The sequence below is a fragment of the Salmo salar genome, chromosome 20 (assembly GCF_965601325.2).
Source record: "Salmo salar chromosome 20, fSalSal1, whole genome shotgun sequence".
Lineage (NCBI taxonomy): Eukaryota > Metazoa > Chordata > Actinopteri > Salmoniformes > Salmonidae > Salmo > Salmo salar.
In genome coordinates this window covers 48,439,564-48,456,508 of record NC_138310.1, presented here as the reverse complement: position 1 = coordinate 48,456,508, position 16,945 = coordinate 48,439,564, and the positions used below count along the sequence as shown (strand labels likewise).

Below are 16,945 nucleotides of genomic sequence, written 5' to 3'. Positions count from 1 at the left end.
ACTTGCCTAGTTACATTTTTTTTAAAGTGTTGTATTGGATTTGCCCCAAACATAACACTTTGTATTCAGGACAAAAAAGTGAATTGCTTTGCCACATTTTTAGTGCCTTGTTGCAAACTGGATGCACGTTTATTCTGTACAGGCTTATCACTATCAATTAGGTTAGTATTGTGGAGTAACTATAATATTGTTGATCCATCCTCAGTGTTCTCCTATCACAGCTACAGGTGAAGTCGGAAGTTTACATTCACCTTAGACAAGTAAATTTAAACTCAGTTTTTCACAATTCCTGAAATTTAATCCCAGTAAAAAGGCGCTGTTTTAGGTCAGTTAGGATCACCACTTTATTTTAAGAATGTGAAATGTCAGAATAATAGTAGAGAATGATTTATTTCAGCTTTTATTTCTTTCATTACATTCCCAGTGGGTCAAAAGTTTACATACACTCAATTAGTAGTTGGTACCATTGCCTTTAAATTGTTTAACTTGGGTCAAACATTTTGAGTAGCCTTCCACAAGCTTCCCACAATAAGTTGGGTGAATTTTTTCCCATTCCTCCTGACAGAGCTGGTGTAACTGAGTCAGGTTTGTAGGCCTCCTTGTTCGCACACGCTTTTTCAGTTCTGCCCACAAATTTTCTATAGGATTGAGGTCAGGGCTTTGTGATGGCCACTCCAATACCTTGACTTTGTTGTCCTTAAGCCATTTTGCCACAACTTTGGAAGTATGCTTGGGATCATTGTCCATTTGGAAGACCCATTTGCGACCAAGCTTTAACTTCCTGATGTCTTGAGATGTTGCACCAGTCCCTCTGCAACAAAGCACCCCCCACAACATGATGCTGCCACCCCCATGCTTCACGGTTGGGATGGTGTTCTTCGGCTTGCAAGCCTCCCTCTTTTTCCTCCAAACATAACAATGGTCATTATGGCCAAACAGTTCTATTTTTGTTTCATCAGACCAGAGGACATTTCTCCAAAAAGTACGATCTTTGTCCCTATGTACAGTTGCAAACCGTAGTCTGGCTTTTTTATGGCGGTTTTGGAGCAGTGGCTTCTTCCTTGCTGACCGGCCTTTCAGGTTATGCAGATATAGGACTCGTTTCACTGTGGATATACTTCTGTACCCGTTTCCTCCAGCATCTTCACAAGGTCCTTTTCTGTTCTTCTGGGATTGATTTGCACTTTTCGCACCAAAGTACGTTCATCTCTAGGAGACAGAACGCGTCTCCTTCCTGAGCGGTATGACGGCTGCGTGGTCCCATGGTGTTTATACTTGCATACTATTGTTTGTACAGATGAACGTGGTACCTTCAGGCATTTGGAAATTGTTCCCAAGGATGAACCAGACTTGTGGAGGTCTACAATTTTTTTCTGAGGTCTTGGCTGATTTATTTTTATTTTCCCATGATGTCAAGCAAAGAGGCACTGAGTTTGAAGGTAGGCCTTGAAATACATCCACAGGTACACATCCAATTGACTCAAATGATGTCAATTAGCCTATCAGAATCTTCTAAAGGCATGACATCATTTTCTGGAATTTTCCAAGCTGTTTAAAGGCACAGTCATCTTAGTGTATGTAAATTCCTGACCCACTGGAATTGTGATACAGTGAATTATAAGTGAAATAATCTGTCTGTAAACAATTGTTGGATAAATGACTTGTGTCATGCACAAAGTAGATGTCCTAACCGACTTGCCAAAACTATAGTTTGTTAACAAGAAATTTGTGGAGTGGTTGAAAAATGTAGTGTATGTAAACTTCCGACTTCAACTGTATTAAACTCTGTATCTGTTTTAAAGTCATCATTGGCATCATGGTGAAATCCCTGAGAGGTTGACTTCCTCTCCAGCAACTGAATTAGAAAGAACACCTGTATCTTTGTAGTGACTGGATGTATTGATACACCATCCAAAGTGCAATTAATAAGTTCACCATGCTCAAAGGGATATTTAATGTCTGCTTTTTTATTTTTACCCATCTACCAATAGGTGCCCTTCTTTGCGAGTCATTGGAAAACCTCCCTGGTCTTTTTGGTTGAATCTGTGTTTGAAATTCACTGCTCGACTGAAGGACCTTGCAGATAATTGTGTGGGGTACAGAGATGGGGTATTTTGTGTAAGCCAGTGACACATTTTTTAATCCAATATAAATTTAGGCTGTAACACAACAAAATGTGGAAAAGTCAAGGGGTGTGAATATTTCCTGAAGGCACTGTACTTCCTCTTTTGACCTTTGTGTAACTTTCTCCTCCTCAAATAAAACCTGAACACCCTCTCTGCTCCTCTCCACACAGAGCGAGGAATGAGAGCTCAATCCCTCCCTCCCTCCCTCCCTCCATCCATTTTTGTATTCAAAGAGACTGAGATTATTTTTGTAATTAAAAGCAATATAACATTTTTTAAACATAAAGCACAGAGCAGAGCAGGCCAAACCCTTCCTGCATTCCTTTCTTAGCAGGCGCTTCATATCACAGACCCTGGGTGGTAGGTCGTCTAGTTAGATCCTACTATCTGCAGAAGCAGGGCTGAGAGACAAGGGAGCCTACTATTTCATTAGTCAAACGGCCTGGAAGCACTAGGAAGGAGAGAGGCTATAGTGTAAGTGTAGGCCAAGGCTGTGTGTGTGGGGTGGGTCATGTTAGGAAAGTCCAGCCTTTGACACCCAAACCAACAACTCCATAATGGTATTGTCATACTTGCTGATTCATCTGAAGCAGCATAATAATGAGATGACTAATAGAGTACTCCAATAGACATAGAATAGCTGTATGAATAGGAATAGGTAGGCTGTAGAGGAGGCTGGTGGGAGGAGCTATAGGAGGACGGGGTCATTGTAATGGCTGGAATGGAATTATTGGAACAAAGTCAAACGTGGTTTCCATATGTTTGATCAATTCCATGTAATTAATTCCAGTCATTACAATGAGCCCTCCTCCTATAGCTCCTCCCACCAGCCTCCACTGATCAGCATATATATATTTTTTAAATAACTCCGCAATGGGCAAACTCACCAAACACGTCATGGTTTGATAAACTTTTGACTGCGTGACCTTAGCTGAGGAACGTGGACTCATTTCAACTCAATTATCCGTGGTCACAAAATTCCTCAAACGCGCAGGCCTGTATAATGTTACATAACCATCTGACTATTCATTAAAACGAAACGAATGAAATCCCCTAATAACAAACACGGCTGAAGAACTACAAAACAGTCAGACTTGACTCAGACCTCTAAAAGGCAAAGAGATTGGTTACAAAACGACAGAAAATCTCTAGGCCCCAATAGCCTACACTTCACCAAAACTCGTAAAACTAGAAGTGTGTCTAAATACAAGACCGTCTCGAACTTGATAACTGGCAGACAGAAATACAACAGTGACAATTTGACAGAGTGGAGAACAGGGACGGCAAGCAAACCGTGGCTGTTTGTCAACATGTCAGAGAACCTTTATAACGTAGAGGAAACCGTCACAAATCCACTGAACTCTACAACATTGAGTGATCTTGGATAGCGTATTCCACGATTCAACGTGCACTGTAACATAGGAGTGGCCACAATGCGGACTTGCAATCTCAGCAAAAGCGTTTCTCGTGTGAGTGCAAACACAAATTAATGCCTTTAAATTAAATGGCAGCGTCATCCTATTTGTGTAGCTACATTACTGGACGCAACATTCGCTTCTGTATGTCACTTAGATACACAATGGTGCAACTCGCGTCACTGAAACAATGATCGATATGGTGCGCAGTCTATATGAACATTCCATTTTGAAGTTCAAAATTCGTGTTCACTGAAAACAGAAACTCAAGAACTCGGGACATGCAACTTCGTAGGATTGGGAATTGTAGCCTAGATTAAAATTAAAATAAAAAAAGGTCATAACATTTCGATGTGTAAGGCTATAAAAACGTCCTCCCGAAACGGTTCAGTTTGTGTAGGAAACAAATGTCAAAACATGTTGACGGATTAAAAACATGCCTTGCACTCCAGCTGTCCCAACTAGTGGGCTACTATGTACCTATTTGCATTAATCTTTGAAACAAGACCGGCATAGAAATAAAATGTCGAAATATCTATAGGATAGTCTAGCCAATAACTTATTACGCAGTAACTAACGAATGCTATGCGTCCAGAGCTATCTTATGACATGGGGCCTTGACTGACCACTAGTCCAAAATTATCCTTGAATAGAGGGGAAATGACAGCAGATTGTTGGGCGATGTAATGTAGCCAACAAAAAGACAGGATTGTATTTGTTATACGTCAAAAAACATTTACACGTTCTCTGCCCATAACATAGGGCTATTACGCATGGCATGGGGACCTTATGTTTCCAAATTGATCCAGACATTTTAGTCCATGAATGCTCCCTTCTGTCCATTCACATGTAATTGTGAACAAATGAAAGAAAAACGATGGAACATAATTGGAACGTAATTGACACAGATAAATCACCCTTTGACAACCATCTATTGCAGAATGACATTCGTTTTATTTGGGCACATGAATTAAGAGGTGATTTTTGGTTTTGTGCAAGAGGGGAAAATCTCCCAGAAGAGCTTGGCCTGGCCTGACAAACCCCATTCCACACAGAAAGATTGCAGACCCGTTTGCTGCACATTTTTTTTTGTCTGAACGAGATTCACTTTTTATTACCCCCACTTCACTCCTACTACCCATTTAACCTTGGGGAATAACTGTTATACGGAACATTGTTTTCATTGCCACACCATCATAATCAGTTTAAGTAAATTGTTTTCATTTTAAACCCGTTTAGCCAAATAAAACATTGGCAAAATGAACTGGTACATACCATAGCATTCCTCCCTCTTCTCTCGTTCACTCCTTTCTCTCCAATGTCCTCCGTCGCAAGTCGCTAAAACAGCACTCCCAACGTCTCGAGAATATAATTAATAAAGAGAGGAAATTCTACTCCTCTAACAGTCACATAAATATTTCCCTTTTTGACACTTGGTATATTTCTTTCCCCTGAAATCAAGTCTCAATTTTCACAAGTAGCGTATTAAGTTTTCGGTACCATCTGCATGTTGAGTTCCTCCTCTTCCCTTTGCACACAACTAAATTATCTAAATTATCTCGAAAAATGCAGTCGAACTTCAGTTTCTTGTCCGCTGAATGTTCGCGTTAGGAAAGAGAGGGCGTTAGAACGGCTTGAGTCGTTGTGTTTGCCTCTTGGTTCACCACGTTGTTTTGACCAATTGTTATTTCCTTTGTTGTGTCCAATATACACGTCTGCCCATACGCGTACACAGAATATGCCGTGTTAGGTGATGCGCAGTACTCATTTAACAATAGCAACCCTATATGTTGTGTTTCCTATGAGTATCACTTCCCAGACTGTCCAAATGTATGACAGTGTCTAAGTGTATTTTTTACAGCTTCCCAATAATGGCGGCCCGGCCCTTCTCCGGAATACAGCCTCTCTCCTCCTCTGTCCTATTCGGAGAATAGAGAGAGAGAGCTGTAGCCTACCACAGCGTAGTCTCGCCCAGCGGCGCTTGGACACAATTACAACACACAGACATTCTGTTTCTAAATAACATAATTGCTTTTATTCTCCTAATAGTTAATGTTATTCATCATACTTCGTTTTATTTTATTTTGCTGTATTAATTATACACTTCAATTTAAAGGGGCAATCTGCAATAGTTTTTGTACCAGTTTTTGGACACAAATTAATGATGCTCCCATGAATTCTTGAAGAATATAGCTTCTAAATGTCTCACGAACTTAGTTTAACTGTCATACCCCATCAGAACGCAACATATAAGCTTGTTTTACTACAATGTTTGTAAACAAAGTAATTGTAAACAAACACTAACTCAAAACATGGTCAAATTACACTGAGCATACAAAACATTAAGAACACCTGCTCTTTCCTTGACATATCCAGGTGAAAGCTATGATCACTTATTGATGTCACTTGTTAAATCCACTTCAATCAGTGTAGATGAAGGGGAGGAGACAGGTTAAAGATGGATATTTACGCCTTGAGACGGTTGAGACTTGGGCCTTCGAACGGGTATGGTAGTAGGTGCCAGGCAAATTGTATTTGTTACATGCGCCAAATACAACAGACCTTACAGTGAAATGCTTACTTACAAGCCCTAACCAACAATGTAGTTTATATATTTTTTTGTTTTTTTAAATACCCCCAAAAAAATAAGAATAAGAAATAATAGCAAAAAATTATTGAAGAGCAGCAGTAAAATAACAATAGTAAGGCTAAATACAGGAGGTACAGGTACAGAGTCAATGTGCGGGGGCACCGGTGTCGAGGTAATTGAGGTAATATCTACATGTAGGTAAAGTCATTAAAGTGACTATGCATAGATAATAACAGAGAGTAGCAGCAGTGTAAAAGAGAGGGGGGGGGCAATGCAAATAGTCTAGGTATCCATTTGATTAGATGTTCAGGTGTCTTATGGCTTGGGGGTAGAAGCTGTTTAGAAGCCTCTTGGACCTAGACTTGGCACTCCGGTATCGCTTGCCATGCGGTAGCAGAGAGAATAGTCTATGACTAGGGTGGCTGGAGTCTTTGAACATTTTTAGGGCCTTCCTCTGACACCGCCTGGTATAGAAGTCCTGGATGGCAGGAAGCTTGGCCCGAGTGATATACTGGGCCGTATGCACTACCCTCTGTAGTGCCTTGCGGTCGGAGGCCGAGCAGTTACCAGTGATGCAACCAGTCAGGATGCTCTCGCTGGTGCAGCTGTAGAACCTTTTGAGGATCTGAGGACCCATGTCAAATCTTTTCAGTTTCCTGAGGGGGAATGGGTGTTGTCGTGCCCTTTTCATGACTGTCTTGGTGTGCTTGGACCTTGTTAGTTTGTTGGTGATGTGGACACCAAGGAACTTGAAGCTCTCAACCTGCTCCACTACAACCCCGTCGATGAGAATGGGAGCGTGCTCGGTCCTCCTTTTCCTGTAGTCCACAATCATCTCCTTTGTCTTGGTTACGTTGAGGGAGAGGTTGTTGTCCTGGCACCACACGGCGAGGTCTCTGACCTCCTCCCTATAGGCTGTCTCGTCATTGTCGGTTATCAGGCCTACCACTGTTGTGTCATCAGCAAACTTAATGATGGTGTTGGAGTCGTGCCTGGCTGTACAATCATCAGTGATCAGGGAGTACAGGAGGGGACTGAACACACACCCCTGAGGGGCTCCCATGTTGAGGTTCAGCGTGGCAGATGTGTTGTTACCTACCCTTACCACCTGGGGGCGGCCCGTCAGGAAGGCCAGGATCCAGTTGCAGAGGGAGGTGTTTAGTCCCAGGGTCCTTAGCTTAGTGATGAGCTTTGAGGGCACTATGGTGTTGAATGCTGAGCTGTTGTCAATGAATAGCATTCTCACATAGGTGTTGATGTAAGCCATGACCAGCCCCTTTCAAAGCATTTCATGGCTACAGATGTGAGTGCTACGGGTTGGTAGTCATTTAGGCATGTTACCTTATTGTTCTTATGCACAGGGACTATGATGGTTTGCTTGAAACATGTTGGTATTGCAGACTCAGAAAAGGAAAGGTTGAAAATGTCAGTGAAGACACTTGCCAGCTGGTCAGCGCATGCTCGGAGTACACGTCCTGGTATTCCGTCTGGCCCTGCGCCCTTGTGAATGTTGATATGTTTAAAGGTCTTACTCACATCGGCCACGGAGAGCGTGATCACACAGTCATCCGGAACAGCTGATGCTCTCATGCATGTTTCAGTGTTACTTGCCTCGTAGCGAGCATAGAAGTAATTTAGCTCGTCTGGTAGGCTTGTGTCACTGGGCAGCTCTTGGCTATGCTTCCCTTTGTAGTCTGTAATAGTTTGCAAGCCCTACCACATCCGACGAGCGTCGGAGATGGTGTTGTATGATTCGATCTTAATCCTGTATTGACGCTTTGCCTGTTTGATGGTTCGTCGGAGGGCATAGCGGGATTTCTTATAAACTTCCGGGTTAGAGTCCCGCTCCTTGAAAGGCACACCAGTTTGTGTCGAGATCTGCAACGCTTCTGGGTTTTTCACACTCAACAGTTTCCCATGTGTATCAAAAAGGGTCCCCCACCCAAAGGACATCAAGCCAACTTGACAAAACTGTGGGAAGCATTGGAGTCAACATGGGCCAGCATCCCTGTGGAATGCTTTTGACACCTTATAGAGTCCATGCCCTGATGAATTAAGGCTGTTCTGAGGGCAAAATTGGGGTGAAACTCAATATTAGGAACGTGTTCCAAATGTTTGGTATACTCAGTGTATGATTTTGATATCATGGATGGTCAGTCCTTGCATCCATAGCTCTGTCTATGAATTTTAGAGTGGTAACATTTCTCCAGCCTCATCCATCAGCTTTGGACCAAAACAGGGGTTGGGAAAACACTTTGTTATTGTTTCAACTGCTGATTGCCCCTTTAACTGCACATACCCTTAATTGGTAGAATAATACAAAAAATAGGTAAAGGCAATTTAGGACATGAAATTAGATGCAACGTGCAAGAACTGGAGAAAAACACTTCCAGCAAATTAGTATTTCTTTTTTTAAATTCATTGCATTTGAATCCATTTCCTGGAATTGACCCCAACTCTCGCAGGAGAACAGATGCATCCATGTCTGGCAATTATAGACATAAACCATTTTCACAATGTCATGTCAGTTATGCCTTCACCACACAAGTACACTCAGTTCTCTCTCCAAACTAGTAAATAGCATACTTGTATTGCATTTGATGTATTTTATATAAAATGCAACAAATGCCTAACTTACTGGCTTCACTGACTTCCGTGCACAAATAATTAATGTACGACACTCCCATATCTTCCTTTCCAATATTAACGAATCATATATCTCATCCAGCACACAGGGAGAATGGGAGAGAGAGTATTATTTTTTTAGCCATTCAGAAAATCAATAATCTCAAAGCTCATTCCCGGTCCTCTAGACTTACTCATGCCACATCACTCATATGGCTGTTTATTGAATTGTTGGAGATAACTTTTCACCTGAGAAGAATTCAGTAGTCCTGATTATAGTCCTGATTTAAGTGATATTGCCTTCTCCAAGAGGATATGACTTGACAATATAAAACCACAAACACATGAAAGTTAAAGATAGAGATTCCACAGAGAGAGAAATGATGTATTGCAAGCTAAATATGATTGTTGTTCTACAACTCAAACAGATATTTAGTGGCTTGGGGACTTTGTCACACATTGAATCTCTCTCTCTGTCTCGCTCTCTCACACACACACACACAACAGTGGAGGCTGCTAAGGGGAGGACGGCTCATAATAATGACTGGAACGGGGCAAATGGAATGGCATCCAACACATGGAAACTATGTGTTTGATGTATTTGATACCATTCCACTAATTACTCTCCAGCCATTACCACAAATTAAGATGCCACCAACCTGTGATACACACACACACACACACACACACACACACACACACACACACGCACACGCACACGCACACGCACACACACACACCGCAGTTTTGCGAGGCCCCCCGCAAGGTCTGAGAACACCCCCCCACACACACACCTTACAACATGTAGTCTGAATCAGGCTGTGACTAACTGATCCTTATGTATTCTTCGGGGTGGTTCACCCATACAAAGTAACATCCAATAGGGTTGGATAACTTTATTTATTTATTGGCAGAACATTTTATCATAATTACTTTGCTAAAAATTCTAAACAGTCCACATACTCTACCAGTTACTCTTGATCTGTGTATTAATGTTTTATGATAGGTGAACATCCTCCCTTTAAACACAAAGTTGAAAGTACAGCACTCCGAGTCAACAAGCTGCTTGTGGTCCAATCATATTAGCCAGTGAGTTCACAGCAATATTTACATGACCTCAGTCACACAGAGCAAGATTATCAGGGGTCAAAGTTTCAGTCATAATCTGTCCCTGTTTTACATTTTCTCCTCTACTACTGAACTACTACTGGCCACTCACTGCGACAAGCTGGCCCAACTATACCGATCTCTCTGACCAAGACCTTCCTGAACGTTGTTCGGTTTTTAACCAAAGTATGACATTTGGGAAATGCTCTGAGCTGTTTCATACTCTCCTATTCATTTAAAGCCACAACAGCATTGGAAAACAACACAGCAAAGCAGTCTAACGAGAGAAGAACTGCCCTGTTTTCTACTTGGTTTCCCCCCTTTTTCTCTCTCTATCCCACCTCAACTCTCTCTCTATGCAGCTGAAATATTTCTGGGTCCCAGGGGCATGCACATTCCTCCCACTCACAGTTGTGCAATCCCTGACAATCAACCGCCCTCCCCCCTTCGGCCTCCCTGGCCCAACGCACGGCACAGAGGAGCTGTCCAAACTGTCTGGACAATGTTCTGCAGTGGATCGACTACCCACCAGACCAGTTAACAAACTCATGGGCCCTGACTTTGCAGAAAACAGCCAAAGTGATGTAACACAAATGGCTGACCCTCCATTTTGTCACTTCTTGGTGTGGGGTTGGGAAGAAAAGGGTATCCCTGCCTTCGGTGTGAAAGTCACAGGCTCTGAAAGACAACATGTGTGTTGTTGTTTTTGCTGAGATTTAGTGTTGTGCCCCAATCTTCCTGTATAATAGCCAATGTTACACCCTGCAAATAGGCCTTGTGGTTGAAGGCATGATGTCGGAGAGTTTGTAATGTATGTTTCATTTGGACTATGGAAAATTTTTAAAGTAGCATGGTTTCTTCCCTCGGGTTTAATAGGGTCAACAGAAATCAATGATAATTGAATAGGTCAAAATTATATGAGACATATTGATTATATATCTGTCTCTTTTTTCCTTTTCATAGTCAAGCACAGTGGTAGCCTATAATATTTTATTTTTTATTAAGATATTTTTATTATCTTTATTGAACAAAGCAAGTCAGCTAAGAACAAATTCTTATTTACAATGACCACCAACACTATAACGCAATTTTCAATTTTATTTTAGATAATTGAATTCCTCCTAGCTTACGACAACTCACAAAAACCATATCACTTAGCTTGAAGTGATACTTTATCAACATACTTGAAGTGATGTCAACAAAATGTAATGTGCCATAAGTTACAATAATAAGTCAAAGTGCCTGTATGATTAATACTGCTTAATTTGCACTTTCCCTTTCTGACTTTTTTTATTGCTTGATTGGTCAAACCTAAACCAAATATTCATGTGACAGGACCACACGAATCCGCAGCTGACACAAGAAGGCAGAGAGGGGTGCATGCTGGTTCTAGTAGGGAAATACCATTTTCTTTACTTTTTATCAAACGATTTTACTGGTCTAATAAAACGACATTTCCCACAATGCCTTGCACCTTTCCTGTACATCCTGCTCGTGAAGATAGCGGGCAATCAGTCGTCAAAACAATCCTATCATTTTGAGAATTGATGTAAAATCAAATATATAATCACCAGGCTACGGGAATTGATATCGTTTAAAACAACCGACTCAAAGAAAAGACAATGGTATGTTTGCAATTGGGTACATTTTGTGGCCAATTGCTTTGCTCTAACGTTAGCTAGCTAGCTCGCTAATGTCGTTCGCCAGTCTCATGTGAAATGTATGAGACGCCTAGAAATCATAGCCAGCTAGATAACGTTATATATTCGAATTAAACAAACCTATCGATTTAAATGAATCAATTAGCTATATCCGGCCCCCGACTTTGTTTTACGATGCAACTGCCTGGCTTGCATTTATGTCAGCAGTAACGTTAGACGAGTTAGCCACCTAGCTAGTTAACGCTACCTACCTATCTAACATAACTAGCTAGCTATATATCTTTACCTGACAGGGCGTGGCTAGCCAGGCTAGCCAACGTTAGTTAGTAATCTAGGTGTTGTAAAGGAATGCACATCCGTCTGCACACTCTTAACCAACCAACCAGCCATGCTCAGAAATGCACTGTTGGGCTTTATAGTATGAGGTGAAACTGATGATGCATAGGAGTGCTGATAACGTCCAGTGAAGCCATAGTTAGATCTGAGAAGGCATATCCAAGACAAGGCTAGCGAGGGTTCAAGGTTTCAGAATGTAAAAATGGAAATGAGGTGTGTAGAACTCCTATGACTCTCTGACAAGAGAAACGGCGAAATCAAGTTCTATAACTACATTACATTAAGGCCTAGGCTAGCTTGGCTAACGTTTTATGCTGAGTAGAGAATATTGGGCTGTAACTAGCCACGTTACTATAGCAGGGATGTAACTAGTTACGTTACTATATCAGGGCTCTCTAACCCCGTTCCCGGAGAGTCACTCAACCCTAATCTAACACACCTGATTCTAATAATTAGCTTGTTGATAAACTGAACCAGGTTAGTTACAACTGGGGTTGGAGTGAAAACTTACAGGAGGGTAGTTCTCCAGGAACAGGGTTGGAGATCCCCTGTACTAGAGTGCAGAACACTTCTCACGCTTCATTTTCTCTCCTCCCCTGTCATACAGATCCGCTTCATCCTGATTCAGAACCGAGCAGGGAAGACCCGACTGGCCAAGTGGTACATGCAGTTTGATGACGACGAGAAACAGAAGCTGATTGAGGAGGTACATGCTGTGGTGACTGTCCGTGATGCCAAGCACACCAACTTTGTGGAGGTAAGGCAGAAGGATTTGCATGATGCCACGTCTGTGCATTGGTGTGTGCCCTAATGTAGGCTATTGGTTTCTGGAAATTGATTTCGTTGTCACTATCTGGCCATTCTAGAATGGCTGGAAGCAACCAGGGACTATAACTCAAGGTCTGGAGCTGCATTTGGCCAACAGTTTACTTGGCTTTACAGTGACGTAGGCCTAAATTGTAGTATACATTGTGACACTGAAGAGACGGTGGATAAAAGGCTATACTTTCTACTGATATGCTGTAGCACTAATTGGTTAACCAAGTTTAATTTAATATTTCATTGTAAATGGGGAAAAGTACTGCTTGCAAGTCAATTTCAATTCTACTGTAATTCTTAGATAAAATCAAAACCACATTGAGATGCTTGTCTGTCTCCAGTTCAGGAACTTCAAGATCATCTATAGGCGCTATGCAGGTCTGTACTTCTGTATCTGTGTGGATGTGACAGACAACAACCTGGCATACCTGGAGGGCATTCACAACTTTGTGGAGGTATATGACACTAACACGTAGACTCATTTATTATGATGCCATACAATGTGGGAGCTGTTTTAGGTCAATGACTCTTCGGCTGGTTATGTGAAGGAATGTGGGCTAATCAAATTTCCACCTTAATAGCTGAATGATTAGGCATATTTTATTAGTAAACTATCGTAACGATGTGCTCCTACAGCTCTTTGGAATACGGAGTACCACAGCATGAGTCATAATACCCAGGAAACGGAGCGGTCAGACAGAAATGGTTCCAATTGTTTTTCCACCATTCATTTCTCATAGGAGGTTTTAGAAACACTTAAAAAATACGGGCTGTGTTTCGTGCAGGCTTACCCTGGCGTGACATTTTGATAACTGTAAATCTCTCGGACAATGACTTATCAATATATTCAACTATAAAGAAAAAAAATGAAATGCTAATGTGGCTATCATAAAGAACTACAAATGCCATGACGATCTGGACGAGACTGCTGAATCGAGGCAAATCTCTGGATTAACTATCTAAATTTAGACATTGATTAAATTGGCAACATTTCTTTAAATGGACAATTCTGTTAACTGTCTGGTACAAGTTTTAAATTGACAATACCAGTTAGCAAAGGTGTCAGCTAGGGATGACATGCAGGGATTTGTAGTTTTGCATGATGTCTACTTTGATGCCAATTAGCATTTTTGACTCTGAGTAAATAGAGCTGAATATATTGAAAAGTCACCTTGTCCAAGAGAAATTTACTTCATCTAAATGTCACTCTGGGGTAAGCCTACACGAAACAACCCTTATTTTAAGTGTTCCTAAAATCCCCTATGGGGGAAAAATGGTGGGGAAATTATTGGAACCATTTCCCTGTTTGACCGCCAGGTCTTATAGGTATTATGACACCTCCACTGTGGGGCTCTATTTTCTATGCATTCTTACCCGGTGTAATACGCCCCCTATAGAGTATGTTGCCTCGCTGCAAAAGACCAAAACAAAGTGGGGGGGAATCTCTGGTGTTCTTTGTTCATATTCCCTGGGTGGCATTCCTCCCGGGTCGAGGGGAAACAGCAGAACAGCTCGCACTGTTCTCCCCGTCCGAGGGACAGGCGGAATGTGGCTGTGAAGGAAAACAGCTGAGATTTCCGACACTGTTCAAGAGCACCGTGTCCTGGAATGCTGGACTTCCTCAGGCCCTTAAATGACCAAGGCTTCATCTGAAATGATTCCCTATATAGGCTAGTGCACTACTTCAGACCAGAGCCTTGTACTATGGATTACACTGTATCCTAGCTATGTATTATTATTATTAAATGTAATTAGACTAAATTGTTAATGTAACAAAACCTGACCTCTTCCTTTTCCCCCTTTTTTAGGTGTTGAATGAGTATTTCCACAACGTATGTGAGTTGGACCTGGTGTTCAACTTCTACAAGGTAAGAGTAAAAGTGTTGATTTAATTTTAAAACCAAACACTCTGTGCTAAGAGGAAAGACAGAAAAGAGCGGAAGAAACCCAGGGGAGGTGAAGATACAATTTCAATGTATTTTCTTTCCTTGCAATGGGGGGGTGCCATGGCAACAAGGATGGGACGCATAATTACAACAGTCAATTAGGCTCATCCACACTAGTTTGGCGGCGATTGGTTTTCCTCTACAGGAAATGCTAAGCAATTAAGACTCTCCTGACTGCCCTTTAAGCAGTTATCGTGTCAATTATGTAAGGTATTTCTGAATATTCGCCCACTCGCTGAAACTTAAAGAAGCGCGGCCCACGGTGGAAGTTGCTGCGCTCTGCGATTTTCTTCTGAGTCAAAGAAAACAGAAAGCGACATGATGGCAAACATCAGCTCATCTCAACATCAACCCCCTCTCTATTAGATGTAGTGCCACAGCAGCAAGGCCTGCGCACAGCTAGAAAGACCTATTTACATAATGGGGTGAAGATGACTCTGAAGGATCTGTACAGTTCTCCAACGCTTCTGTTTTTAAAGCTGTGTGGGGGGGGTGCATACATGCAAGTGTGTACAGGGAGTTTGCGTGGTGCAGTAGGCTGACCTCTGACCTGTGTCCTAACCCGCTTCTACCTGTTCTGTCCCAGGTGTACACGGTGGTGGACGAGATGTTCCTGGCAGGGGAGATCAGAGAGACGAGCCAGACCAAGGTCCTCAAGCAGCTGCTAATGCTCCAGTCCCTCGAGTAGCCAACAGAGCAGCCATCTTGAACAGTCCATCACCTACCCCCATCAATGTCACTCTGGAATGGACCCCTCTCATTTGCCAGCCTCCATGGAGCAGGCTCCACCCCTTACAGAAACCAGGGGCTTATTCACGAAGCTGCAAAGTCACAGAAGGTTCAGATAGAAATGCATGGTGTTGAACAGACATTTTCTGTCATGCAGAATTGGGAATCTAGTCAGCTCTACACATTACATTTCTATTTGCAACAATAAGAGTTTTTCAACCTCCTGATTATGCCCCATAAAGACTATTTTGGTGATGGGTGGCAGATATATGGCCCATTTCATTTCTTAACCACCAGTTCAAGTAAAATCTGGATGAGTACATTTACAGCACAGCATACAGCTGTACGCACCACTGAAAATAAATGTTCTCTCTATTCCCTGTCTCAAGCTGGAGGCTGCACTTACGGCAGACTAGGGTTGCCAGTTAATCACCTGTGTATCCCACCTATACTAGTGGAGAGAGGATAACAAGGATGCACTGTTCTGGCAACCCCAGAGCGGCACTAAAGTAGCTAACAAGAAAACCCTTGTAAACTGCCTGTGATATCCCTGTCTACTTTGCACCCTACTTCTGCCTGGGAGAATCAGTTTGAGCTGCAGAGTGACTAAACCACCACTACGAATGCCCATTGAATCCATTGACCTCGGGTGGTGGTTCACAGTTCAATGGAGTGCACTTACTAAGAGTGCTGTTGAGAGGTCTGGTAATGGCAACCTGTAAAGGGTCGCATCTACTGTGATATTAAATAGGAGATTCTCTGGTCTTAACTTAATATCATGTCAGGTTGTATATCAGACAATGCGTCTCCACTCCACATATGGTGCTTGTTAGTCACACCCAGATGTGTTCAAATTTAAATACACACTACTACTTTAAGTTAAAGGAAACTCAACAGAAAAAAATTACTGATAAGGAATCTAGTTAATGGAAATATAGTCATATATTTTACGTAAAGCAGTACTGTGAAGTTTGTTTTGTATGGTGTACCAATATAGTGTGAAACCATTGTCGTCCATTCCAGGCCTTTCCCCAGCTTCTCCTGCCTGCCTCGTCACTGGGTGTTTAATACACAGATCCGAATTGGGGGAAATTCCATTAATATTCGCTGGTCACCTCATTGATACTACAAAAAATGGGTTTCTAACATCAACCAGAGGTACTTATCTAGGTCTGATGCCACCTTGTACCGCTTCTCATTGTAACCATGTCCAGTCTTGCACCTCCCAACATATCACTATTATGGTCTGTTAAATGTTTTTTGGGGCTATAGTGAGAGATGTACTGCTCCTCTCTGTCATGTGAGATTGATGGAAGATGTGAGTTTAGGTGTTAGTCTCCTGTTGGTAAACTATCCAGTCATTTTATTCCAGTCAGTGTATATACAAAAAAAATCTAAGTACTAAATAAAGTGTTACAAATATCTTGTGCTTTTTATACTGTAGATAATGTATATATATTTTTTTGTGATGAACATAAGTACATTGGAAACACATTCATGCTTGTAGTGATATCACCATCTAGTGGTATTAATCCAGCATAGCCTTCACGTTCTGGAATCTGCCCTCAGGTCATTCTAGCAGCCTCAGTGA

At 41.9% G+C, this 16,945-nt stretch overlaps 2 protein-coding genes across 2 annotated transcripts in view; one reads left to right on the top strand and one right to left on the bottom strand.

Annotated features, from left to right (window-relative positions):
* LOC123729254 (rho GTPase-activating protein 35) overlaps positions 1–5,490 on the bottom strand; it is an 85,310-nt gene extending 79,820 nt beyond the window's left edge. The window contains exon 1 of the mRNA XM_045703542.2: positions 4,817–5,490. The gene's annotated coding sequence lies outside the window, so the exon portion shown is untranslated. The remainder of the gene's footprint in view (positions 1–4,816) is intronic.
* Positions 5,491–11,313: 5,823 nt separating this feature from the next.
* ap2s1 (adaptor related protein complex 2 subunit sigma 1) lies at positions 11,314–16,776 on the top strand. The gene is made up of 5 exons (XM_045703540.2): positions 11,314–11,488; positions 12,468–12,617; positions 13,021–13,134; positions 14,488–14,547; positions 15,212–16,776. Exons 1-5 carry the CDS (start codon positions 11,486–11,488, stop codon positions 15,311–15,313), a joined length of 429 nt encoding a protein of 142 aa, XP_045559496.1. The 5' UTR covers positions 11,314–11,485; the 3' UTR covers positions 15,314–16,776.
* The last annotated feature ends 169 nt before the right edge of the window (positions 16,777–16,945 follow it).

Excerpts from the sequence above, each read along its gene's own strand:
- ap2s1 (XM_045703540.2), top strand. Across the intron at positions 12,618-13,020 it reads AGCACACCAACTTTGTGGAG|TTCAGGAACTTCAAGATCAT; the intron begins GTAAGGCAGAAG and ends GTCTGTCTCCAG. Across the intron at positions 14,548-15,211 it reads TGGTGTTCAACTTCTACAAG|GTGTACACGGTGGTGGACGA; the intron begins GTAAGAGTAAAA and ends GTTCTGTCCCAG.